This window comes from Ixodes scapularis, unplaced genomic scaffold (assembly GCF_016920785.2).
Source record: "Ixodes scapularis isolate PalLabHiFi unplaced genomic scaffold, ASM1692078v2 PGA_scaffold0__279_contigs__length_252992795, whole genome shotgun sequence".
NCBI lineage: Eukaryota > Metazoa > Arthropoda > Arachnida > Ixodida > Ixodidae > Ixodes > Ixodes scapularis.
This window is the reverse complement of record NW_024609835.1, coordinates 23,962,895-23,987,694: the sequence shown is the minus strand read 5'-3', so window position 1 is coordinate 23,987,694 and position 24,800 is coordinate 23,962,895. Positions and strand designations below refer to the sequence as shown.

At 43.2% G+C, this 24,800-nt stretch overlaps 1 protein-coding gene across 1 annotated transcript in view; it reads right to left on the bottom strand.

Moving 5' to 3' along the window:
* Window positions 1-3,534: 3,534 nt before the first annotated feature.
* Window positions 3,535-24,800, bottom strand: part of LOC115327181 (cytochrome P450 3A24) — a 49,169-nt gene continuing 27,903 nt past the window's right edge. The window contains exons 9-15 of the mRNA XM_029988136.4: window positions 23,051-23,166; window positions 15,099-15,246; window positions 11,704-11,864; window positions 5,356-5,447; window positions 5,111-5,254; window positions 3,873-4,035; window positions 3,535-3,767 (exon numbers count right to left, since the gene is read on the bottom strand). Coding sequence (XP_029843996.4) covers window positions 3,687-3,767; window positions 3,873-4,035; window positions 5,111-5,254; window positions 5,356-5,447; window positions 11,704-11,864; window positions 15,099-15,246; window positions 23,051-23,166 — 905 coding nt within the window. The 3' untranslated portion in view covers window positions 3,535-3,686. The remainder of the gene's footprint in view (window positions 3,768-3,872; window positions 4,036-5,110; window positions 5,255-5,355; window positions 5,448-11,703; window positions 11,865-15,098; window positions 15,247-23,050; window positions 23,167-24,800) is intronic.

The following is a 24,800-nucleotide window of genomic DNA, read 5'->3' as shown; positions in this document are numbered from 1 at the left end:
GCTGACTTAGCCGTCGCTCCTGCGATGCCGCGAGAAGATCGTCACAGCGGCGCTTTGACGTCGCCTCCTCGACTTCCATCCCAGAGGAGCTGCTGTTGTCTCCGTGAGCTGAAGCGCCCTCTCCAGCGGCGTCCACGTCCTTGGGGACTGTCTTCGGCGACGCCGGTTGTCGGGTCCCAGTGTTTGGAGTTGACGTTCCCTCCTCTGGCTTCCCACCACTCGTCTCGGCGGCCGGCTCGGGTTGAGTCACATCAGGCGCCGCCGCGCGTTCCGCCTCGTCCTCGTCCATAAGGAGCTCGTTCTGGTCCCCGTCCGTACCACGCCCGACTGCGCCCGCGTACGAGCGGGTGCAGTCTGCCTGCACGTGTCCGTATGCGCGGCACTCGGCACACCTGGGTACATGGCAGACTTGTACGTAACGCGTTACAAGTAATTGATTACTTGTAATCAATTACAGTTAAGTGTAATTTTGTAACGCTTCAATTACATTTGTCAAGCTGTAACGCTCGGAGTAATTCAATTAATTTTTTTCTGTAATCAATTACAAAATCAATTACACAATTACCAATTACATTTTTCATCCCACAATTTTTTTTTCTCACAAAAATCAGCATAGTCACTCAGCCATAGAGCAAAAATGATTGACATTTTTTTAACATCTAAAAAAAATAAAACTAGGATTAGTCGGCAAATCCTTTTTTCTTTTACGCCACGCTCTTCTACAAGCGCGCCACCAGCCTTGGCTGGGGAGTTCCGGATCTCGTTGCAGATCGCTGATAAAGTCGACGGGAAGCGGGAACTCGCTATTGACTTTTTAGTGGGCTTTGTTCCTTAGGTCGACGCGTCAGCTACACGACAAGGTCCGGGTCTGAAAACAAAAAAGGGAACAATAACCAAACAAAATTGTGTACGCAATATTTTACTGTGTATTTGTGTATTTCTGTCATCGCAATAAAAAGTAACGTGAAAGTAACTTGAAAAGTAATCAATTACTTTGCAGTAATTGTTCAATTACTTCTGGGAGGCAGTAATCAGTAACGGTAATCGGTTACTTTTTTGACTGTAGTAATTGTAATTGTAATCAGTTACTTTTTTTCAGTAACGTGTACAAGTCTGGTACATGGCAGTCACGCCGTATATGCCCCTTGGTACGGCACCGTAGACAAATCGGAGCCCTTCCAGGGACCACCACCAACACCGTGCCACTGCCGAGGCGCAGCTCAGTGTTGCCAGGTCTACTGATTTATCAGTAGATCTACTGATTTTGTTCCGGGTCTACTGATTCACTGAAAAACAAGAAAATCTACTGACTTTTTTTTGTAAACATATTAAATATTTATTATATGGCCCCTTCAGTTCCCAGTGTCGCCCATCAAAGGAAACTCATAATGTCCCAGAATTAAAAATGAAGCACTGGCTAGATGGCCCAGAAGCCCGTCCTATTCGAGTGACGTAGCCGTATATTCATCTATCTATTCACCCAGAGCAGGTTCGGCAGTTTGGGCAGGTTCGACGGTGACATCCGGGCCAGAGCCATATATGGAGAGAGTTTGGCTAGTCTATGATCTCGCCGTAACGTCCCTCTCCCGAGTGAGCCAATCAGCCCGCGGCGCAGAGCGAAAGGTGTTTGCGCATGCGCCTGAACTCTCGGCTGCTCCTATACAATCTACTAGAATAGCTTCGAGTTGAGCGGAGAGAGCCGCAATTTTCATTCATTCGTTCGGCGGAATGCATGGGATCGACATCCAAATTTCAGTTATTTTCTTTTATTTGGCAGGCTGTGGCAAGAAAATGATATAATCCTATTCCTCGGTGGCTTAAAAAGCTAACGAATGAAGTTTCTCCACGTTTGAACGCAAACTTTGGGTCAGGCGAAAAAGAAATAAGCCCGCAGCAGACGACGCGTAGCCTCAACAGTGCTCCGGACCAATAGCGTTGCTTCAAAAACCTTCCTCAGCCCAGTAAGGAAAGATGGCAGCATGCAGAGGACTTCCATTGGACATGTTCGCGCGCACTTGCCGGAGCGTCTTGTTTCGGTTTCGTTTCAATAATAGCGACAGGTGAACGTCGCACTGTCGCCTTCATCTGTGATCCCAAAAGTGCCTCAGTCTGGATTTCAAAGAATAATCCTCGAAACAGTCAATAATGACTAAAACAAAAACATTTATGGTGCCATTTTAATTTGTTCTTCATATAAAGTTACTCGAGAACTCGTCTTGTTTTTTTCTTTCATTTTTATTTGTGTTTATTACCATGTTATTTGTTACTCTATACTATTTATTCGAAGTGTGTATTAATGGAGATAGCAAAACATGGCAAAACACACATTTCGTGGAATCTACTGATTTTTGTGCAAATCTACGGACTTTTTAGGGATCAATCTGCTGACTTTTTTTTTCTCCATCTGGCAACACTGGCGCAGCTGGTGCGGGAGCCGGTCGAGTGTGACACCTTCACGAAGCACCAAGCGGACGAGCCGAGTGGTAGACTCGACGCCTTCGAAGTCGGGCACCCTCCACTTTTCCCGCGCCACCTCCTTTACCTCGCCGTACTCTCCGAAGTCTCGTCGTATTGTGTCGTTGGACACGTCATATGCAACCCAGTGCAATTTCAGACGAACTTCTTGCCTTGTAGGGTCCACGACAAGGCAGGTCTTTTCCTTGACAAGGAGCTGCCCAGCGTCGAGCAGCTTCTTCTTCGCCTCGTCCGAGCGCATATCTAGGAGCCAGACATGAGACATCTGATATGCCCCGATTCCGGCGACCTCCCGGATCACACCGACGTCTTTCAACGGCTTCCGGAAATCTTCAATCCTGTATGGTCGTCCGGCGATGTCGGAGTGTAGTACAACTGCACGCTTCATCGCCTCACCGGTTGGCAGCGGGGGCAGAACAATCCTATATTCCTTCGGTACGGTAGTTGCCGAGTCACCGCGGCCTTGAACGGCCGCTATCGCTGCTCGCACGGAGCCCATTCTGCGTCCGCTCCTATCGGCAGCCAGAAACAGAATCCGCCAGGGCGGCTCCACGTTTCTGGCTGACTAAAGGTGTGCCTAGTGCGTGCGTCGTTGCGGACACCGAATTAACAGAAATAACTTTAATGCATGTCGAAAACATCAGTCGAAATCTTTTCTCCAAAGGGACTATAATGCTTTCGCATTCCTACACGTAAGCAGTCTTAAGTGTTTGAACGGTATTAGCGCACACGTATGGAGAAGAGAGAAAAGACAGGAAAGAGCGCTCTTTCCTGTCTCTTCTATCTTCTCCATACGTGTGCGCTAATACCGTTCAAATGTTTAATTACCAACTAGCCAAGTTATCAACCCTTTTACAGTCTCAAGTGCCTCTGCCGAATTTTTTTGTAACTGCTCTAATCAAAGCCCTATTAATCCTTATATTTCCAAATAGGGTTTCTGCTCTAATCAAAGCTCTATTAATCCGCATATTTCCAAATAGGGTTTGTCAAATAACTTCATACTGCATGTTGCAAATGCTGTCTTCTATGTAAGGGACTTGAAGTAACCGAATACAATTGTGTGAGTTTCAAATGTCAGGGCTATGCAGCATTAAAACACTTTATTAATGACGTGCACTAAACAAGATTTGATCGATTGCTGCAGTATCAAATACTAAACTGTTCCCAATATTAAGTGAACAGCGATATCGTAGGTCAAATGTTAAAGTAGTTTACGCTGTTCTCTTTCTTATTCCGATTGTGATGTTCTTGGCGTTGAGAACCCCAAACCCTGTAACAAACTCCAGCGGCACCTGAAACAGAAAGAAAAAAAAAAACATTCAGGAGTATAGATGCCTATTGTCTTTCTTAGTTATAGGCGCTCCATATGGAATAAGACTTCGAGGAGCCATGCCCACCTTTGTGTTTTTGGTACGAACGAATTCAACGCAGTGAACGGAGTGCAGGAGGGACAACTTGACAGCCTCGAGGGCGAACCTCATGCCAATGCAGTTCCGAGGTCCCGCTCCAAACGGAAGGTATGTGTACGGGCGGATACTGTCAATGTTCTCATCACTGAACCTGTTGGTCAAATATCGAAAACATACAAGTCAATCCATTTGATGCAAAGCCTTCTAACTCACACGTTTATCGTCGATGTTTGCCCAATTAATTAGCCGCCTTCGACATAAAAGTGCTGTTTCAAAATAAAATAAAAAGTTAAAGATATTATCTTTTTGCACAGATCTATCACTTAATGATTTGGGATAGTAGATGCCGACACACGCTTCTGAGGTCACATTGCTGCGGTGGCACTGCCGTCAGCACGACACCTGTGCAGACGCATCCCCTCACACGCACGTTTCTGCGCATGCGCAGGGTCCCCGCCAGGTGTGCGAAAACGTGGGCTTGTTTGTAAACGATGCTTTAGTCTACAGACTTCTAAATATATATTTAAAACGTACATCATTTCAGCTCACGGTGAACCGCAACGGAAGCTATGAGCAAACTTTGTCGATTTATCGCTCCACGCATAGGACATACTTCGCGCTCACCACGTCGCTTCGCCCAGCTGGAATGTCAGGTGACACCCTCCGAGCTACGGATTGGTTCCGGTGGCTCGTAGAATCCATTGCGTTTCATCGTAAAGTGAAACAAAGAATGTCTCGAAAGGTCAATTTTCGAGTTCGACCAGGTTGTACTTTTTCGAAGTTTTAACACGAAGTTTAACAAAAGTTAAAATGCAGATTGTGTCAAGTTCGACTTTGCGCGCATGCGTGATGATTGAGAAACGAAATGACGCCACCTGGCGGGGGATACGTGCAACATTTGTTGGGTGTAATGTTTCACCGTTTCGCATTAATACACTCACAAAAGTATTAAAAGCACGTATGTTGGCGTCTATATTGTGTGGAGATTGGTAATCACTTCATCTAATATAAAATAAACAACTGTATCAATTATATATTTCACAAATTTAAAAATTTCGCTGCATAAGTTGGGCAAGACTGTCCATGAGTCGAACTTTGTCGAAATTAGCTGAATGTCCGAAGGTTCGACGAGCCAGTCGAACCTCGAGGTTGGAAAACAGCTCGCGACATTCGCACCTAAAATGAATATATATATATATATATAAAAAGAAAACTGTTACACGAACCTGTTTGGGTCGAAAGTTGCGGGATCAGGAAAGTATTCCGGGTCGTGATGCATTGAATAGATTGGTACGGCAACCACGCAGCCTTTCGGAACTTTGATTCCGGTGTCACCCAGAACGTAGTCACTGAGAGCAGCTCGCTCTATCCTATTAAAATATCAATATATATATGACACCAATGACAAATATAGCATATTTTGATAAAACTTTAGGCACGCGATATGATGAACAGTGAACCAGTGCCTTACCGAACTGCGGGGGGATACATTCTCAGTGATTCTGACACGACGCCGTGGAGGTATTTAAGCTTTGATACAACATCCAGGCTTGGATCCGGTCCCTTCATGTAACAAGAAGAGAAGCATGAAAGCATTCTACACGCATCTACGAGTTCAAATGCAAAGATTAGCCAGAGTTCTTGAAAAATGATGCATCCTGTTATATTCCTGGTGTTTCTGCAAAATCTTTCAGGCATACTTAAAAATAACATGTTCGAGAAAACAAGAAACTATTTTCGGGAACGAATCACCAGCCGCCGCGGACGTCATAGATTTAAAAAAAGATAGCAATTAGCAAAATAATTACCTATATTGTACTAGTACACTTTTTAACTAGCGAAAATAAACATGTTTCAATTAAAAATATGCTTATCGTCATTGCAAAACTCTCAATCAGTAAATTTTATGACGACGTAAATCACCTGGGAAGTGCGGGTGTGTGCTTAAGTTCCCACTTGTGCAGATGTAAGGCCGGCGTTGTGAAGATGGGGATTCTAAGAATATCATCCGCACTTTTGCGCCCCCGCCTTTGATTCTGCTGCACGGGTGGTAACTTTAGCGCGCTTCTACGCTCCTAACGTGCCTCAAGTCGTCGAACAATTGACGGATTAATGGAATATGGGTGTTCAATGACGCTCAGCAAGTTTCTACTTGGAGCCATGTGTTCATTTTCGCGAATTAAGAAGTTAATTAGTAACTTCTACGTAAATGTTTTTCTAATTAGTAGTTGTTTTTTTCACTCCTCGACGTTTGCCGTGGGCAGCAGTTGGTTCCTGTAAAAAGTTTCCTTTCCTCCCGACGGCCATAGTCTAGAAAAATTTGGAAAGTCTTGGCAGAAACACCCGGTAGGTTGTTTTATTTCAATTAGGCATTTTAATTAACAATATGCCTCTTCAGTTCTTGTTCATTTTAATACGCATTTTATACCACAATATATACTTAGTGTAATTATATTTATTTTGGTATTTTCATCCTAGTAACTTTATAGTCATATTGGCTCGTTTCCTTCGAGATGTTTTCTTGATATACTGCACAACCTATGTGATTATACTGCTAACGCCATCAGCCTGCATAATCAACCGAATCTTATGTGTCATGGTGGCATTTCCAATGAATAACCTGCCAATGTTGCGGCACTATTCAAACCTTTACTTAAAAAAACAAAACAAAAAAAACTTTCAGCCTTTCCGCTCTGGTGAAGGAAGAAGACCAGCGGAGCTGTACACTGGAAAGTAATGGCCGGCCACAAGTCGGCAAGGCAGAATGAAAAGGCTGCTGCCATCTATGAGCGACGGCGGCAACCAGATATGTGGCTTGCCGGCGTCGCTTATAGATGGCGGCAGGTGTCCAGAGTTCGGTGTCTTCATTTCTTTGCGGGGGACACGATCCTGGGGAAACTAGCCCTGAACAGCTCCGCTGTAAAATTATAATTTTTTAGAAGAAAAATCTACCCTCAGAATGCACTTGTTCTTTTATAAATTGTAGAACAGGTATTAATTTTATCAGGATGCAGTAATTTTTTCAGTAAAATGATTCAAGTTTCCTATATCATGTTTCACCGAACATTGGCCAACGTTCCCAGCGTAGTAAGATGTGCAGAAAGGCGATTGGTACCGTAGTAGTCAATGCTGAGGGTCCAGTTTAGTGAGGTATACATAGAGTTTCGAATAATATAGTGTTTAATTAGTGTTGCATGATTAAATTTAAATTAGCAAAAGCAAACAATATATAAATAAAAACTTGCTGAGCGTCATCACAAATCATTAAATTGGTAAATTTTTGAACTACTTAAGGAGCTCGTGGAAAGCGTGGTAGAGCTCGAAAATTCCTGCTCTAGCTATGCGTGCTAAACTGGCACACCGAAAATGCTGATAAGAAATAAAGAAAAATGAGCAGGCGCAGAAGGAAACGAAGCACGCACTTTAAATCTTTCTGAACTTAGCTAATATCGTGGTGTTTCATGTTGTAGCGAAAATGTATAATTGTATTGTTTATTTTAAGAAACGAACAACTTCATTATACAAAAAGAATGAAACCTCGGTTACCATAAACGCTAAGTGTCACCTGATAATCGCAAGAAGGGAACGAGAACATAACCTCTCCAGTCGAAAATAAAATTGCCTTCCGCCTGTTTTCGTTCGCTGTTTCCTTTAAAGGATGAAATACTCCAAATACTCCAAAGCTATTATTTTCGACTCTAAACAACAGATGTGGCGCATCACTAAAACCCAAAACTAGAATAGAAAACACAAACACGAAGGAAATAACCGGGTTCAGATTCTTTGCTTCGGTATTGATTGCCAGGAGCCGGTGTCTTGGAAGCAGGAAATGGAACTATGGTAACGTCTCCCCCCACCCCCCATAGACACACACACAATAAGAAAAAGTGGTGCGGTGCTTCTGTTTTTTATGCGCTAGAGTGAAAGCAGACGGCAAATGCATCTGTTTTCTATGCGCTAGAATGATCAGACGGCTAGAATGAGAGCAGACGGCGCTTGAATGAAAGCTGACGGCCTCAGCCTTGCTACGGTTTTTGGAGCCAAGTGATAGCTTCTAAAGTTTCGCGTTATGGATGGTCTGTTACGCAAGCTCGCGAATTGGGTCCCCACAGGTCAAAATCGTAACTACTAGCTAGAAGAAACCGTATAACAAATTGTAATTGAAATGTACAGGACTGGAACGAGCTACCGGGCGATGTTGTGAGCAGAGAAAATTTTGCCGCTTCAGAGGATAAGCTGGAGAGGCGAACTTGCATTATACCGAAGCTTTGAGTGTCTTGCTATTATTTTTTTTCACACACCCTAAAAAAAGTGTACAAGGTCGAATGTTACACGGTGCACTCACGTGGGTTGTGCTAATTTTATGTATAAGAGTGTGATTGATATGTGCTGTTTTTTTCTTTCCACCCTAGTAACTGCCCTGAACAGGATGAACAGTGTATGTGGATAAATAGCCTAGATAAATAAATAAATAAAATTGCCTAGAGGCAAATTAGTGAATTTCTTGAATAGTGACGCCATACGCGTTATTTAAATTAAAGAGACGCAACCCAGAATTAGATGTGAACAGTCCCTAAGGTACATACATCATTTTTGTAATTTAGCGTTTTATGCGTTCTAGTTTTGAAACTGATTTAGAGTCAAAAGTTACGTTTTTGGTGGTTATGTTTCAAATTGACTATACTCATAGTGTGTCTGAGACCGGTGTCGGAACGTATGTTGATCTTTTAAGTACAAAATTAACGGAACGAACCGCGTCTAACCTATGCAACTTTTAAAGAAATAGGATTACTGTGCATTGTCAGGTCTAAGAGCACACTATTTCTAATGGAGCAAACATTATATTCTCTCCCCGTATATTCCAAATGGAAAAACTTTTAGAGGTTGGCCACTAGGAACCAGGACATCTCCCCTCGGCAATCACGATGCCTGCTTTTGCCTAAAAAACACTGCCAATGTACGTGTTATATAGCTATCATCGTCATATAGATGACCATGGTGTTCAATGAACAAGGCGAGCATGTTGTATAGAAAAAATCAGTTTCAAGGTTTTGTACTAGATGCATATGAATGTGTAATTGAACCAGACTTGTACCTTACGCATTACAAGTAATCAAATTACTTGTAATCGATTACTTTTTGGAGTAATTTTGTAATCAGTTGATTACTTGTATTAGGCAGTAATCACAAGAGTAATCAGATCACTGTTTGAAGTAATAAAAATTACTTCTAACGATTACTATTTTTCTATTTTCTATTTTTTCGATCCCCCCCCCCCCCCCCCCCCCCCGCGCACACCTTTTTTCTGAAATGACAAAAATAAAATTTTCTTCTTTTTTCGAACGAAAAAAAAGAAAGATTTTTGTGCCGCTGTAGGAAACGAGGTCAACCCCTTTGTATGTACATTTTCTGTGGAAAGTTCGTTTTTTTTTTTTTTCCGAGCTGGTACTGGGAGTGGGAATTCCCCAGGAAAGCCCCAGGGAAGCGTAACAAAGGCCATTCAGGGCGAAGTCAGAGGGAGCAGAATCAGACTTGTACGTAATCCGTTACAAGTGACGAAATTACTTGTTATCCCTCACATTTATCTGTAATTTAGTAACGGAATAATTACATATTTTCTAGACAAATTTTAAAGTAATATATTAAAATTTTTATGTAACGAATTTGATGTAATCCGCTACATTCTTTTAGGACCCAACACTCCCCCCTTTTCTAAATAAAAGGTTGTTTTTATTTTCGTAAACTCGAGCGAAATGACACTGTCAAGCGAATTGACCGGCGCAAAGGGAGGCTTGCCACTCTTCAGTTCCCAAAGCCTTTTTTGTTTTGCAAAACCAAGCCTCTGAAGTTTTTTTTAGACCCTAACAACAATGTCAGAAGGTCCAAATGCATTTCTACAAAAAAGAAAAAAAAAAGGGGGGGGGGGGGGAGCAAGCTATACCCGATTTTTTTAGTGCCTTTGTTTTTATTTGCGATCGAAGACGGGGAGAGGAGGATACCAGGTGATTGTATGCCTCTTCGAAAAGATCGAGATGGTTAGTGCACAGACAAGAATTAACCATGCCCTTCTAGGTTATAGTGACTACAACCATTTTCATAATGTCACAACACGAGACAACGCTCCGTCTGCCCCAGAGCCTTCTGGTCTACCCTAAAATCCACTAAAAGAGATGTGATAATATGTGAAGGTGTTATTGCCACAAACATCCTCGCTCGTTCCTGCACACTTATCTTCTTTTCTTAGAAAACAGGATGCCTTTTTCGGTTTCTTTTACCTTATTTGACCCTATTTTAAAAGCTACTTGCTTTTTTTTTTTTTTTTTGTAATGCAACTTTTAGGGCTGTCACACTTTATTTGTGAATTCCAGCCAGGTTATCTGCATCTCAGTCACCCTTTTTGTGAGTCAGATTTTTGCGAGCACTTCGAAAATGGTGTCTTTTTTTTTATTACTTATATTTATATATTGTAAACTATTTCTTATTCACCAATTTCTCAACCGAGGGACGAACTGTTCAGAACCAAAGGAAGAAGAATATCGATCCAAATTTCATTTATTATTTAATTATCACCCTATATGCCGGTATTGTCAAATGTACATAAATAAATTATTATTCTAGGTTTGGCTAGATGTATGACGACTTCTACAGCTTTGCGATTTTGACAATGGAAAATTTTAGTAGATCGGTCCGATGACTCCGATAACAATACCCGATACTCCACCGCCGCCCTTGCGCATGCATCATATCGTTATCGGGGGCATCGGAGGTTTCGCAAGGATCTACTACAATCCGCGACAACTTTTCTTGGCAATGCAGTGGAAGGCAGAGGCCCGCGTCACCTCTCCCATTTTAAATGTACGCAGGCTCTCCTCCTCCCCCATTTCCGGGGAGAGGAGGAGAGCCCGCGCACACTCAAAATGGGAGAGGGGACGCGGGCCTCTACCTTCAACTGCATTGCCAAGAAAAGTTGTCGCGGAGTATACAACTCTCGAATATCAGGCAACGGCTGCGACGACGGAGCTTTGCTCTATCTTCGAGGTAAATAGTACTTCCATTGCTTCGCTGAAAAAGCTCAATGCAGAGCACAAAACATTCATGAGGCACAATATGGCACTCCCGTCCAGTGCCTCAGTTCAAAGGGTTTTCAGCGTAGCAGCAGACATATTTACAAGAAAACGTGAGAAAATGGGTGACGCAAACTTTGAGCGACAACTCTCTAAAACCCCCTCCGCCCCCCCCCCCCCCCCCCCCGCCTCCCTCCCCCCAACTGGCGAACGCCCAAATCATTAAACTTTTTTCAAACGACTTCTATGCTTGTGTCCGCACTGTGAAGGTGCAACGACCACGAAGTGCGAACCCGTTTTTTCTTCTTCAATACTTGTGAAAATGTAAAATATAGGTTGGAAGTGGTTCGTTGTTTTGAGCGCTAAAGATGTAAGTCTTCCCACAATGAAGTAATCGGAAAAGTAACGGTTACTTCTTAAAGTAATGTCCAATTGCTTTTGCTGTCGAGTAATGAAGTAATCTAATCGAATACCTTTTCGCCAAGAGTACTAGTAATTGTAATCGATTACTTTTTTGAGTAACGTGTACAAGACTGAATTAAACAAAGCTAGGGCTTAACAATCGTACGTCAGCATAGCTTAAAAATAACCGAGAATTCGGACAAGACACTGCAATGGTGGAGTACTTAACCTTTCGCCCGACTGTACGTCTGGAGTTGTTATAAACAAATCCAGCCTTTTCAATTTTCTTTTTTTAAAATCTAGTAGTTTTACATGCATGGCGGTGTGTTACGAGTATGCATCCAACGGCTTACGTGTTGTCTGAAGCACTCATCCGCTTCTTCTCTCAGTTTCGCTTGGATTTCGGGATGCAGCGCAAGAAGGTAGACAGTGTATGAAATAACGGATGACGTCGTGTCTTGGCCCGCAAGAAAAAAGAGAACGCACTGGGCCATGGCCTCGTCTTCGGTTAAGGCTATAAAAGTTAAAGAACATTGAAAATTAAGAAATGTCAACAACGTCACATTTATTAATTTCATAGTGTTAAGCAATAATGACGCTAGTTTGCTTGACTAATCTTGATCGTGTACATCAGGGGTCGGCGTCCGGCTTCCTGCGGAGCAATATTATACGGTCCCCGGCACACCATTAAAAAAGCCCCCCCCCCCCCCCCCCCCCTTCAACACACGTACAAGAGGTATGTATTTTCGGTTGGAAACCCGGTATAACCAATCGAATTAACTCTGAACAAGTTCGAGAGATTTTCCAGATAGAAGTCCTTGATTATCTGATACCTGAATAGGCAATGAACTGGGGAATGCATCTGTAGCGAACGACCCTGTTAAGTTTTCCGCTGGCCTCCATGAACAACATATTTTAAATCTACGAAATTTTTGCAGAGGCCTTGATCCAAGTGTTTTGGACAGCCGTGTTATCGTGGTCATCGCCATTTTGAATACTGTGGCGCCATCTAGCGAGCGTCAGATTCCGCAGCCATGCCGAGTGGTTAGAAACTTTGGGTGTGCTGGTTGAGCGCTCCAAAGTGCTGGGTATCCGACTTAAGGCGCGTATTGTATTCTTGTGTGGCGCGAATGCTGTTTTTCAACTCATTGGGAACATTTCTTGGCCTGCGTTGTGGCATCCGCTAGTGCGGCGATGCCGAAAAGAGCGGCACTGAACGCGGCACTGAACGCGCAACCGTTAGAAATCGGACGGGAATACTCAAAATACTATTTCAGTTAACAGCGATTAAATTTTCTTTCAGTTTTTTTTTTGTCGTCTTGTTTACAACACTGCAATATAATGTGAACAATATACTTCGATTGAGAGTGTTAAATACAAGTTAAATACAAGAAATGATAAAACATGAAGGACAGACAAATGTGTTTTGTCCGTCCCTCATGTTTTATTCTTTCTTGTATTTCATGTGAACAAGGAAGCGCGAATTAAGAGAATTGCAGGGAACGATTGAAGGCAGCTCCCTCCGACTTGCAGATGTTTATAAAGGTTTCAATTGAGGATTCCGTGTCGACAAGCGTGTCTTTTGTCTAGAACTGAAAACAGCGAAGTCGAGATGGGCCCATTGATATAGAGAGTCGATCAATGATTCAACGATTCGAAACCGATGCATGAGCATGCTTCAGCAAATACAAATTGAAGTGTGTTTTGTTTTTCAGCTACATTATTTACTAATTTGCAAAATAAGAACACAGTCGCGTTGTGACATTGTACGTAAGTTCACAGCTCTATGCTATGGCGCAGGAGACCGCGATTAAGAAAGACCAGTAGACCTAACTTTTGGAGAATTTTCGGCCACACCCGGCGGCGGAAATGAGTCTTCAACTAAGCGTTGTAGATAATAAACTCGAGTCATTGTTACCACTGTAATATATAAGCATTAAGATAAATAAAGTTTGAAAAGTTAAAAGCTGAAACAGCGGCTGTCACGAGAAAACTTGCGCCCACCTTGCGAGCGTAGCCCATGTTCATCGAGGGTAGAGAGGTAAGTTCGGTGAGCGCTCTTTTTGCGAAATGTTCCGAGCGCACTCCAGAGGATGGTGTCGGGGAAAATTATTTTTTGTATACGGACGCAATTACTGCCGCCGGAGGTTTTAGTCATTTGGAAAGCAATGAAGTTTGAAGACATTGCAGCCGCGGTTGCCTTGTCGGATCTTGTGCGCGATACAGATGGCATCCGATAATATTCTGCGCTTTCGGCTGCTATTCCTGCAGCCTATCAACAAATAATGATGTCCCGATGATCAGAGAATTGTCGTCACTGATTCCTTGAGCTTTAACTACACTCGGAAGTAAGTAAAATAGAGCAAACCGCGAAGAAAATAACCGCCCTTGAAGGAACACCGGCGTCCATACAGGTATTTCGCTCGTTCCTATCCTAACCACTCAGGAAAGGAGGAAAGCGCCGGCAGCCCTTTTTACTTTTCTCTCTAGCCCTCTTTCAGTAAAACGGTCTATATCAGCGAAAATACTTTTACAAGATGAACACCGAGGAGTTAAAAGTGGTTCTTGCGACTGACAGATGAACACCTCCAAAGTATTTTACGACTCTGGGGTACGTGTCTCAATATGAATGTTTGCATCTTGGAAAGCAATAATGAACACGCAACACCTTACTGAGGGGTGACTCCAGCAATCTTCTGTTACGTCTACCTGGATCAATATGACATCTTGGCATATCACTTTTAGTATTAAAGTATTTTATCTTCCAATTTTTCAACTTGACCCCCCCCCCCCCCCCCCCCCCCCCCAACTTCCTCCAATCTCCGTCTCTCCGTCCGACCCGCTAAATCTTCGCTTTGTGATGATTTTGCCCACTGCAGCAAAAGGTTGCCGACCACTGGTGTAACTATTCTAGCTGAACAGATTCGAATGCTGTGAAAAGAGATGGTGCATCAACCTATCAGAACTTGGGTGCAGCAAAACCACGCATGTTCCGTGTCATGTATCCTTAGAGCAGTAATTATGAAACACGCAGTGCAGTGACATGTCGATTGGGTAGAAGAAAGAAATGAAAGAAATAGGCACCAGGGAAAGAGATACAGTTGAACTGTAGAGAGTAGGGGCTCTAAAAGGCGACATAAGGAACGAAAATGGTATAGTGGAAGCAAAAACAATTACAAAACGATGGCAAAAGATTAGAGGAAGAACGAACCAGGAAGTACGGACACTGAAAAATAGAGGAAAAAAATCGAAGAAGCATCAGGTAGAAGGGGGCACTCGAAAGGGTGAAACCAGACATGTGATAACTCAGGCGAGTCCTTTTGGCCAAAATTTGGGTTTTCTTTGGGAATAAAGGTCCTTAAAATACCTGAAGGAGCCAAGGTAGAGATAAACTTCACCTTCTTTCGCGACGGCTTGGGTGTCTTTCACCAATTTCGCCAAACAAGTGCCAAAGTTAGGCTTCACTGTTGATGGCTTGGCTGTTATCTGGCACGTTTGGGCATAAATCGCCAAAGTGCCGGATTCATGCATTACTGCTGCCGGATTCATGCATTAACGCCAAATATGAGTACTTTGGCACTAATGCCTTGAAGCAAACCAGTATTAGTCCCAAATTAAGAACCTAGGATTGCCCAGCTTGTACCAAGTTAGGCGTGGTACATGAGAAAGCACCGGGGAAAGGAAGGAAACTCAGCATGGCTGCGATTTATATCCAGCTGTCTTGCAAAACAACGTAGACAAAACAGACCTTTAATGCCTCCAAGAAAAGAGGTGTCCATCTTGATCTCCGAGTCAAGGTTGAAGAGTTTCTCTTCGGTCGATTGTGCAGTTTCAACCGTGGTTGTTATGCTACCGTCTTGGGCATCCATCATTAGTTGCAAGAAATCCTCTTGCCTCTAAAATAAAAAAAAGCAAAAAATAAATATTACAGATGGGTGTGCACAATGTTAAAATAACGATATTGTTGATGTTTCCACTCGCTCCCCCCAAACGTATTTTCATATTATTTTATCTTACTGACTTAAAGGGAATCCTTATAGAGAATTCATTACACAAGGAAGAATAAAAACAAAAACGCACGCACACACATACACAAGAAACACATCGTATCACACCGCAGAAAAGAGAACAAAAGCAACGCAAAAAGTGATACCGGGTTTTAGTCCATTAAGATATGGCCAGTAAAGTGATAATAACAAAAGTGTTAGAGGTGATAACTGAACACAAAAAGAAAACTATTTTAGTAATCTCGCGTTACAATGATGAAGTGAAATACAAGTTCGGGTCAGGCAGCCTTACAATGGTTTACATTGGTCTTTAAGTAAGGTAAAACTATGATTGTTTACAATATGATCAGGCAAATTGTTCCAGTCAATGATACAATATACTAAAGGGAAAAAGAAAAGTAATAGTGTAGCATTGCAATGATTCTAATTTAGGGAATAATTAAACCTCTATGCTGTTGTGTTAGTAAGGCAGAAATGAATACATTTAAAATTAAATGTTGCATAATAAGCGTCGTGAAAAAATACAATCTGTCTATTTTTCTTGCAGCAGAGAGAGGTTAATTTCTGCATTTCTTGGAATTTAATTGCAGGAAAACACTTCGGAAACACAAAAAAAACTGCGCGAAGTCGAGATAAATGCTCATCAATGGAGGCAGAGTACAGTACCACGTCGTCTAAATAACATAAACATGTTCCCCACCCGAGGCCGCGCAATAAGGTATCCATCGTTCTTTCGAATATCGCGGGTGAATTGCTAAAAAAGTGGCAATTCGGGCAGGTTATTTCATGATCACCTAGGTAAGCGCCCAAAAACACAGGTATAGTTCCACTGATTCTACAGATTCTTTCCAAACCAGGCTTCGCATCAAATACACGAAGGGCACCACGGGAATGGAGTTTGAAATACGTACACATCGCGACACTGCTAGCGCGAACACGACATCGGCGCATTTTCGCATTTACTTCGAAATAGTATTAGCGATCACGAAATGTTATCGCTTACATTATAGAACTAAATGAGCTCTTTCAGGAGCAATAATAACTTGGATTACATCCCTTGGTTTCAAAAAGAAAAACTGAAAAAAAACGACGATCGCTTGTTCGCGCTAACACTGTCGCGCTCTGTACCTTTGTCATGCAGCTCTTATATCGGCCGGACAGGCAAGTATTTCAATGATCGTGCGCTCGGCCCCATGCCGCGGCCACGCGAACCAATTCAAGTTCGCCGCGACACCTTGCCACTCACTGCAGCCGTTGCCCATGTGCCGCGTCATTTAGCGACAGCAGGTTTTTGGCTAGGTAAGCACAGGCACGTAGCCAGGGGGGAAGGGGGGGGGGGGCGTGGCCCGCCCCTCCCCCCCCCCCCGATATCTTTCATTATGCTGGGACCTCCTCTCCCCCTCCCCTCATACAGCATTTTGTCATAGGCGGCGGCCCCCCCCTCCCCTCCCCCCCCCCCCCCCCCCCCCCCCCCCCCCCCCACCGAAACAAAATCCTGGCTACGTGCCTGGGTAGGCAGATTAGGTTTGTAAAGAGTTCGAAATCAAAGCAAAGGGCGATAAGTGTATAAGTGACACGCAGGGACGGGCAGTATTTCAAATACAAGTATTTGAAATACGTATTTCAAATACTTTGTGTATTTTGCATTTGTATTTAATTACAAATTGAATAATGTATTTGACGTGTGTATTTAAATACTAAAACGTAGGTATTTCAAATACAATTGTAATTAAATACAATTTTGTGGGCGAAAATACATCCCTCAAATTTATTGTCACTGTCCAGAGCAGGAAGAAAACTACGTTCTGCACCGAATGCAGTGTCTCTCGATCAAGCACAAGCGTTTGGTGACTTTGTGATTACGGTGCTAGTCCAGTGCAAGAATAGTGACGAAATCGACGTTCACAGGCAGACTGGCTGAATAAGTGCCTGTGACACCTTGTGATGCTTTCCAGCCTGATTTCCATCCATGTTTTTGCCTGGAACATTCTAAATGCACGGGTCGTCCAGATTTTCGTAACTGGCGCGAGTTGCAACAATAAAACATTCTCTAGCTAAAGCTGCGCGCCTTGGTTGTCTCGGTTCTTTGTTGGTCTATACCAAAATGTAATCGTCAAAAAAAGCTGCTTGAAGCTCTGTACTTTTTTCATTTATTACGTCCGAGCTGATTACATTTTTTGTGATTATATTTCTATTACGTTACTAGAGCCTCGCACACTAACTCTCGAGTGTGCGATGCCAAATTAAAATGAGATACCCAGAAACCCGTTGCAGGTGCCCTGAAGTCGCTGACGCAAATTTTGAGGAATGTATTTGGAAAAGTATTTGGAGGAGACCAAATACATTTGGTTGTATTTGCAGCTTGTACTTAAATTCCTTTTTGGAGATGTAATTAGATTTGTAATTAAATACTTTTTTGACGAAGTATTTTGTATTTGTATTTCGATACATATTTGCATGTATTTTGCCCATCCCTGGTGACACGTCACTGTCTTTCCCGGCAAACTGGTTATTTTCCTTTGTTACGGAGGTTACACCGGAACTAGCCGTAACTGTTTTGTTGGCCTGGGGTATACATATATATATGAGTGTTTTTTTTTTTTTTTTCAAATAAACGTTAATTTTGAGTGCGCCCTTGTTTGTCTACTTTCTAGCCCGTGTGTTTTGGCGCGTGCATTGTAGGGCCCGAACGGCATTACGGGGAGTTGGTACGAGCCATCAGGTGTTACAAACGCTGATTTTTCTCTACCTCTCTCGTCCTCACTTAGTCGCCAGTATCCTTACCACATGACGAGTGATGAAAGGTAGCTGGCGCCATGCAATATAACAAGGACATCATCTATACGCGGCAAAGGATAAACACCTATTTTTTGTGATGCAATTTTAAACGACTGTAGTCAACACAGAATCACCGGCTACCATCTTTCTTTTTAAAAACTAGTACAACCGACGAAGTTCAGGGACTGGATGACTCTTCAAATATGTTTTGGTGTAGCCTGTCGTTAACCTCCTTTTAAATAACTTGTCGTGCAGTTTGGGAACCGCGATAGGGACGACTCGGTAATGGACGGTGGTCTCCTATGTCAATAGTTTGTTGTACAGTGCTGGTGTCACCTAAAGTTTTCGGATCGAAGTCATATATATCCTCGAAGCCATCTAGGAGGTTCATTAAGAGACCACGAGTGCAAACCAATAAACAAGAATCAATCATCGCAAGGAGGCACCTGTTCTGAACTTGTGTGGTTTGGTATGTGATGAACACGACTGGAATGGTGTGTCGCTAATGGTATTGATGTGCTGAATTTTCTCAATATCGGCCGTGGCTACACAGGAACCAGTGGGCAGAACTTGACCGATATGGGGTTTGTTGGTGATCCATACAGAAGTTTGGTGGTCACGCGAGGTAGCAAGTGCTGCAGGCAAGGAGATTAATTTTTGGAAAAGAAGTTCCCTTTTAGGCTCAAGTAATTATAGTCCTAGTCAGTTGCGTTTGCATTAATCTGGATGAGCACGATGGACAATGACGGATCGAAAAGCGACGGTTTCGCCGAGAATAGAATCCGAATGGTTTTCAACGTCACTTACATATACCTCGTTTCTCCCGCAATCAATAAGTACGTGATGTGTAGCTAAAAAGTCCAAGGATAACGCTCTAACTGCGTTAGATTCCTTCGAGAGTCAGTTCCAATGGTGATGGACACGGAAACTACGCCAACTGCATGAATCAGAGATGCATTAACACCATGTAGACCACCTCCTTTCCAAAGTGTACCAAGAAACCGTAATTTCTTTCTAACACTGTTCTTAATAATAGATAGATGCACCAGTGTCGATTCATTCCGTGAATCTCACCGTTCTTGGGGATATCTAGCAAGTTCAATGATGAAATGGTCAGTAAGGAATGTTCCTTAAGTCCACAAGCGGCTGCACCCACTTGAGTTGCTTCATTTAGTTTTCCCCGCGAATGAAGGCTTGGGAAAGGTCTGGTCGGACTGAAATGGTGAAGACGACCAATAGCCGGGTGAAGGGCTCCTGCTGCTGCGACCATGGTTGGCGGGGATGCTGAACGTCGCGGCGAGTTGAATCTAGTAAAGTAGTTTGTATACGATCGCCGTGATTAAGATTGTCGTAGCGGTCCTGGTCTAGATCATACGAAGAAGTTTGCAGCAAAGCGTAGGCGGTTTTTGAAGTATCCCACTTGCGACGATGACAATCCCGTGCAGCATGTCCTTATGTGCCGCAATAAAAACAATATGGCGCCGAATTTCCGGTCGATACTGGTTGTCTCAGCGGCGTTCTCCGTTGCTATTCCGCTGATAAAAAGGTCAAGAGGACTCATGAGGTTGATGCGAACAACGATGGTAATGGCGCAAAGGTGAAGCGGTTCATACTGTTTCTGTGAGTATCGGGGAGGAGGTCGATAATTCTTCACGAATGAGACGTCTCAGGCTGTCCTTCGTGACGGCTTGCTTGTTAGCAGCGAGGAAGGAGGGAGGCGACGGCAATAGTAGTGAGAATTCCTCTTTAATTAAGCCACTGACGAGGTTCTTCAGCTCGTTCGTGGGGCCAGTATGAGGCGACGCAGTTTTTTTATCCTGGAGACGGTAGATTGACTAGCGATGCGTAGGTTCCTATGCGCTTCCCATCGCCGACACTCAGGACTTTGAGTCACCATAGTCGGGTTCCGTGAAACGATCATGGCAAACGCGTCTTCCGCAATGCCTTTCAATATATGTCCTACGATCTCTGTCTCAAGCATGGCAGCATCGGTTCGCTTGCAAAGATTGTGGGTCGCCTGTCAATACCGCCCGACCAGGCCGAGTTCCATTCGTTCCGAGGAAGTCACACGGGGAAGCGCTACCATCAAGAAAGTTTTAGAGCGCAGCTCTTAGGGGCCCGTTCCCGGCTTGAGCGGTGTCGGCGTCGCCGTCGCCGTCGGCGTTGTTGTCGGCGTCGCCGTCGCCGTCGGCGTCGGCGTCGGCGTAACCAAGGTCATCCCAAGGTGACGTGGCCCCCAAGGTCATCACAAGGTCACGTGACCCCCAAGTCACCCCAAGGTCACGTGACACCCAAAGTCACGTGACCCCGGAGGTCACGTGACACCCCCAGGTCACGTGACCACCCCAAGGGTCACGTGACCTCCCCGATGACGTCATCGATGACGTCACCGGGGAGGTCACGGGTGACATCGATCGGGGAGGTCACGGGTGACATCCCGGTGACATCGATGACGTCACCGGGGAGGTCAATAAAGCGAACTTTTACGTAGCTGGCTAAAAGCAGCCCCATGGGGCTGCTTTTAGCCAGCTACGTAAAAGTTCGCTTTATTGAACATGTTAAATATGCGGCCCCTAGCTAAAAACACGAGACTTATATTCTTTGTTTATTTTTATTGGCTGACAGCTGACTGGCGTTGCTTTTCGAGTTTATTTCACTGCACTAATATTGCTGCGTGGCGCATTTAGAACTTCTACAATCACGTGGCATTTCATTACGAAAGTTGATATTTTCTTATGCAATCAAGAATAGAAACCTTTTACCAGTCAGACACTATTATTTTCTCCATGTTTGTAAGCTGTCTTGAGCCAAAAACAATGAGAAAGGTGGCCCTTAATTCTCAGTTACGTGTGTATCATCAGAGTATAAGCTTTAGAATACTACAACATAAAAAAGACAAATCACACTGTTGGACATTTTAGAAGACGGGCCCTGCAATCTTGTAACATGACCCTCGGTCCTAATCCACGACTGACCCCTCTGTATGTGTATCTGCTTCACAAGCTGGACAGTTGGACACCTCATCCTGCTCGCGCATCAAGGGGAGAGAGTATGTGTGGTGTTGGCAGAAACATTTGAAAACTGAGCTGACCGTTTTGCTTGTTTGAAGTGATTAAGATTTAGACAGTCGAGTGAAAAACGTTGTCAGAAGATGGTCGCCATCAGTGTTGCGGAATGGGGACCCCCATTCCACTCCCATTCCATTCCGGGGAATTAGAGTTTTCGATAATTCCATTCCTTTCAACTCCTAAGAATGGGGACACTGGGCCCATTCCCACTCCTGGAATGGCTGAATCGTTCCATTCCATTCCTCTAATTCCTAAACGTTAAAAGTATCACTTGGCAGCCGCATTATGTTGCAAGGTTGGACAGAAATATTCAAAAATGTATTCGGAAATACAAATACTGGGATAGATGAAAATAGTTGCTAAGATACTGATACTCAAGTCTCAAATATATCTGTAAAAATGTATCACGATACGTATCGGAAATACATTCTAAAAAGAGGCAAAAATTCTTTGGAAATGCAAATACACGATTACATTTTAGGGAGGGCAGAAATATATCTACTGATAATGCAATACATTTTTTCAAATTTCTTTGAAACGCCAACTGAGATGAGGCTTTAAGTTTGAAGTAAAAGTTGTTGTTTTTTTTGGTCCCAAAATTACTTTTTCGCAGGCTTGGCACTTCGCCTTGAAGGTAGTGGTTCCGGACGATGAGTCCTCAATGGGTTTAAAAAAACGTTCCATGAAGGACTGACTGCGGTCCCTTCCCTGGCATCCTGTCTCTCTGACCAGTGATGCGAAAAGACTTCGACCGGTAAACATATTCCTTCAAAACATCACCACTTCCCTGTCCAATAAGGGCACCCCTGTCAGCACTGATCACATGACGTCACGTTGGGATGAACTAGTATTCTTGAATCTGTAGGTGTTGCCTTGAACATGAAACTTTACCCACGCTGCTGTATGAAAGGACAATGCGTGCTTTCATTGTAGGTGACCTCGTTGAAGACCATGCAGGCAGTTGCATTTGGAATTTTCGAGAAATGTGGACCACCTGAAGCATACTGAAGCACATGTCTTATCTTCTGTTACGGTTGAAAAATAGATACGGTGGCATTCCTGTTGTGACGGTCCTTCCTGCCGACTCTCCGCCTCCAAAGCATGAATGGCAGTCATCAAGTTTCGCCTAGCATCATTCAAACAGAGACCTCGTGGATTGCGACCTGAGATGGCGGGCACAGGTGCGAGCTCTCCGAGAAACAGCGTGCTCGAGACGAGTCGCAGGAGTACGAAGTCTGGGTCGGAACAGCGAGGCCACGTCTGGCCTCCTTCCTTGGTATCGGATCACCAGAACAGCGGGTCACGTTCACGTCAACTGATGACATACCCTTGAGCCATGCAATATCACAGTCGCAGACGCATTCAGATATGTATTGAACTTCACTGGTGAAAGTCGCCACCGCCCCCCTCCTCCCCCCTCTGTTCTTTGCTTTGACGCTTGTTTTTTGTGTTGCATTTTTTTTTTTTTTTTGCGTACAAGTCTGGTAGGGCCTTACGCAGGTTCGCAGTATCCCGCTCATTTTATTTCTGAACAACCGACTCCCTGACTGGCTTGGTATAGCTGAACGTAATAAATAAATAAATAAATAAAATATAAAGAACCTGGCCCATTTCATTCCCATTCCATTCCGGGCAAAAGGAATTCAATTCCATTCCAATTCCATTCCCCTCAACGTTGCCGCCATTCCATTCCCATTCCATTCCGGGGTCGCGAAAATGCAGAATGATTCCGGAATCATTCCAACTCCGGAGTGGACACTCCGCAACACTGGTCGCCATGTTCTTGCTCTCTCCGCAACAAAACCTAAATGCGCAACATGGTAAAGCACACCTAAGGAGATACTTACACTTTTCTTTTCTTTGCGACCCTCAATAATCTTGAGGCAGAGGTCCTTAAAGTAAAGAAATACATCTGTGTTGAACGCCTTCAGTTTCAGCAGTTTGAAGACTCCAGGAAACAAAACTGAAATAAAGAGATGGGAAAATAGCTAGGTTGTTTGCGCAATACACAACTATGTTTAAACAAATTTAAGGGTGAGGCAATTTGGATCAAAAATAAAATGAAACCTGTGCTCTGAGGTAATGATAATAGAAAGCGTTTTAAAAAGTTATGATTCACCGTGAATATGACATTGATAATATCCGTAAACTAATGCAAGCATTGCCATCGTAGTATGATCAACGTATTTGCCTGCCAAGCATTTTAGAAAGTTATTCCAAAGTAACAGTCAGTGTCTAAGTTATACGCCCCATACTTCAACTAATCCTCTGTTTACATAGTACTGTATGACACTAGCATCAAAATGTCATGCATAAATTAAAACAAGCAATTAAATTCAAAATTGTTTGTTAATTTTATGTAGCGTGCACAGGCTGCCGAACCCCTTTGGCGAACAACAAGAACAATAAACTAATAAGAGCATAATACCGCAACCAAAATTGTTATCCAGCTAAAAGTATTGGAGGAACACTTCGCTCCTCTAATACTCGCTTAGCAGGAGCTTATATCTCTGATCGCATCAACAAATCACAAATATATTTTAATACCTAAAAAAAAAAAAACACCACTAGCATATCTATCAGACATTCTCAATATAGATGTTGTCGCTACACGTGCTACCAACGTTTACACCTTGTATACGTGGGTAGACATGTTCGCTTCTCAACGAAGAACCGAAAGCTGAGGTAATCAGAGCACGCAATAAAAACGGAAATACAAGAACGGGAACAAATTTTTTGGGAAACAGGACAAAAAAAAAAATAATGAAGAAAAAGAATGGTCGTCTCTAAAAGACAATCCCGGGCCCGAAATTGCATAAACTTACATAATACGCAGCTCTATATAATTTTAATTTATGACAAAGTGAGTGTGTCTTTATACCTTGTGGGACTGAACAGTATGCTGGTTGGTGGAGGAGGAGATAAAAGTAGACAATGTGAAAGAGATGATGCATTGGCGCCAATAGCTGCCTCATCATAATAGTAAGAAGACAAAGGTAAAGAAGTAGCGTCAAAAATAAAGTACATTATAGTCACAGCTTAAGAAAGACAGAGTGTGGTGAATCGAGGCTATTTTTGATATTGTTTCTTCGCCAATAAGATTGCGACATAAATCGATAACAACTCTAAAATTACGAAGTTGTTTGAAGATAAGAAGCCGCTCCCTGCGTTTGTTAAGCTGTCAGTCACTAAATAGAAGAGCGATAACGGAAATGTGCAAAATATACAAAAACAGAGCAAACGAAAGTGGGGACTTATACATACTCCTCCCTCCTCCTTAAATACCAAAACGCATTCATTCTCGAACGAAATGGCGTCAGCATCCATGATCACATCCTTATCGTTCCATTATATCTGTAAAAAAAATCTATGGTCTCTTTTTTTTATGAACGACACCTTGACCTGCGTGGTCTCTCATGGGAATCGTAGTAGAGGATAAAGAACGAACTCACGCGTTCACTTTCGTTTTCAAGACAGGAGTACAGCAATTAAAAATAAGTTCCCTTCTTAATTTTCTTTTTACAATGAATACGTTCTTCACTGCATATTTCATAAAATTAAGCACTTCACTCAAACTTTAACATTTTCTCACCGTAT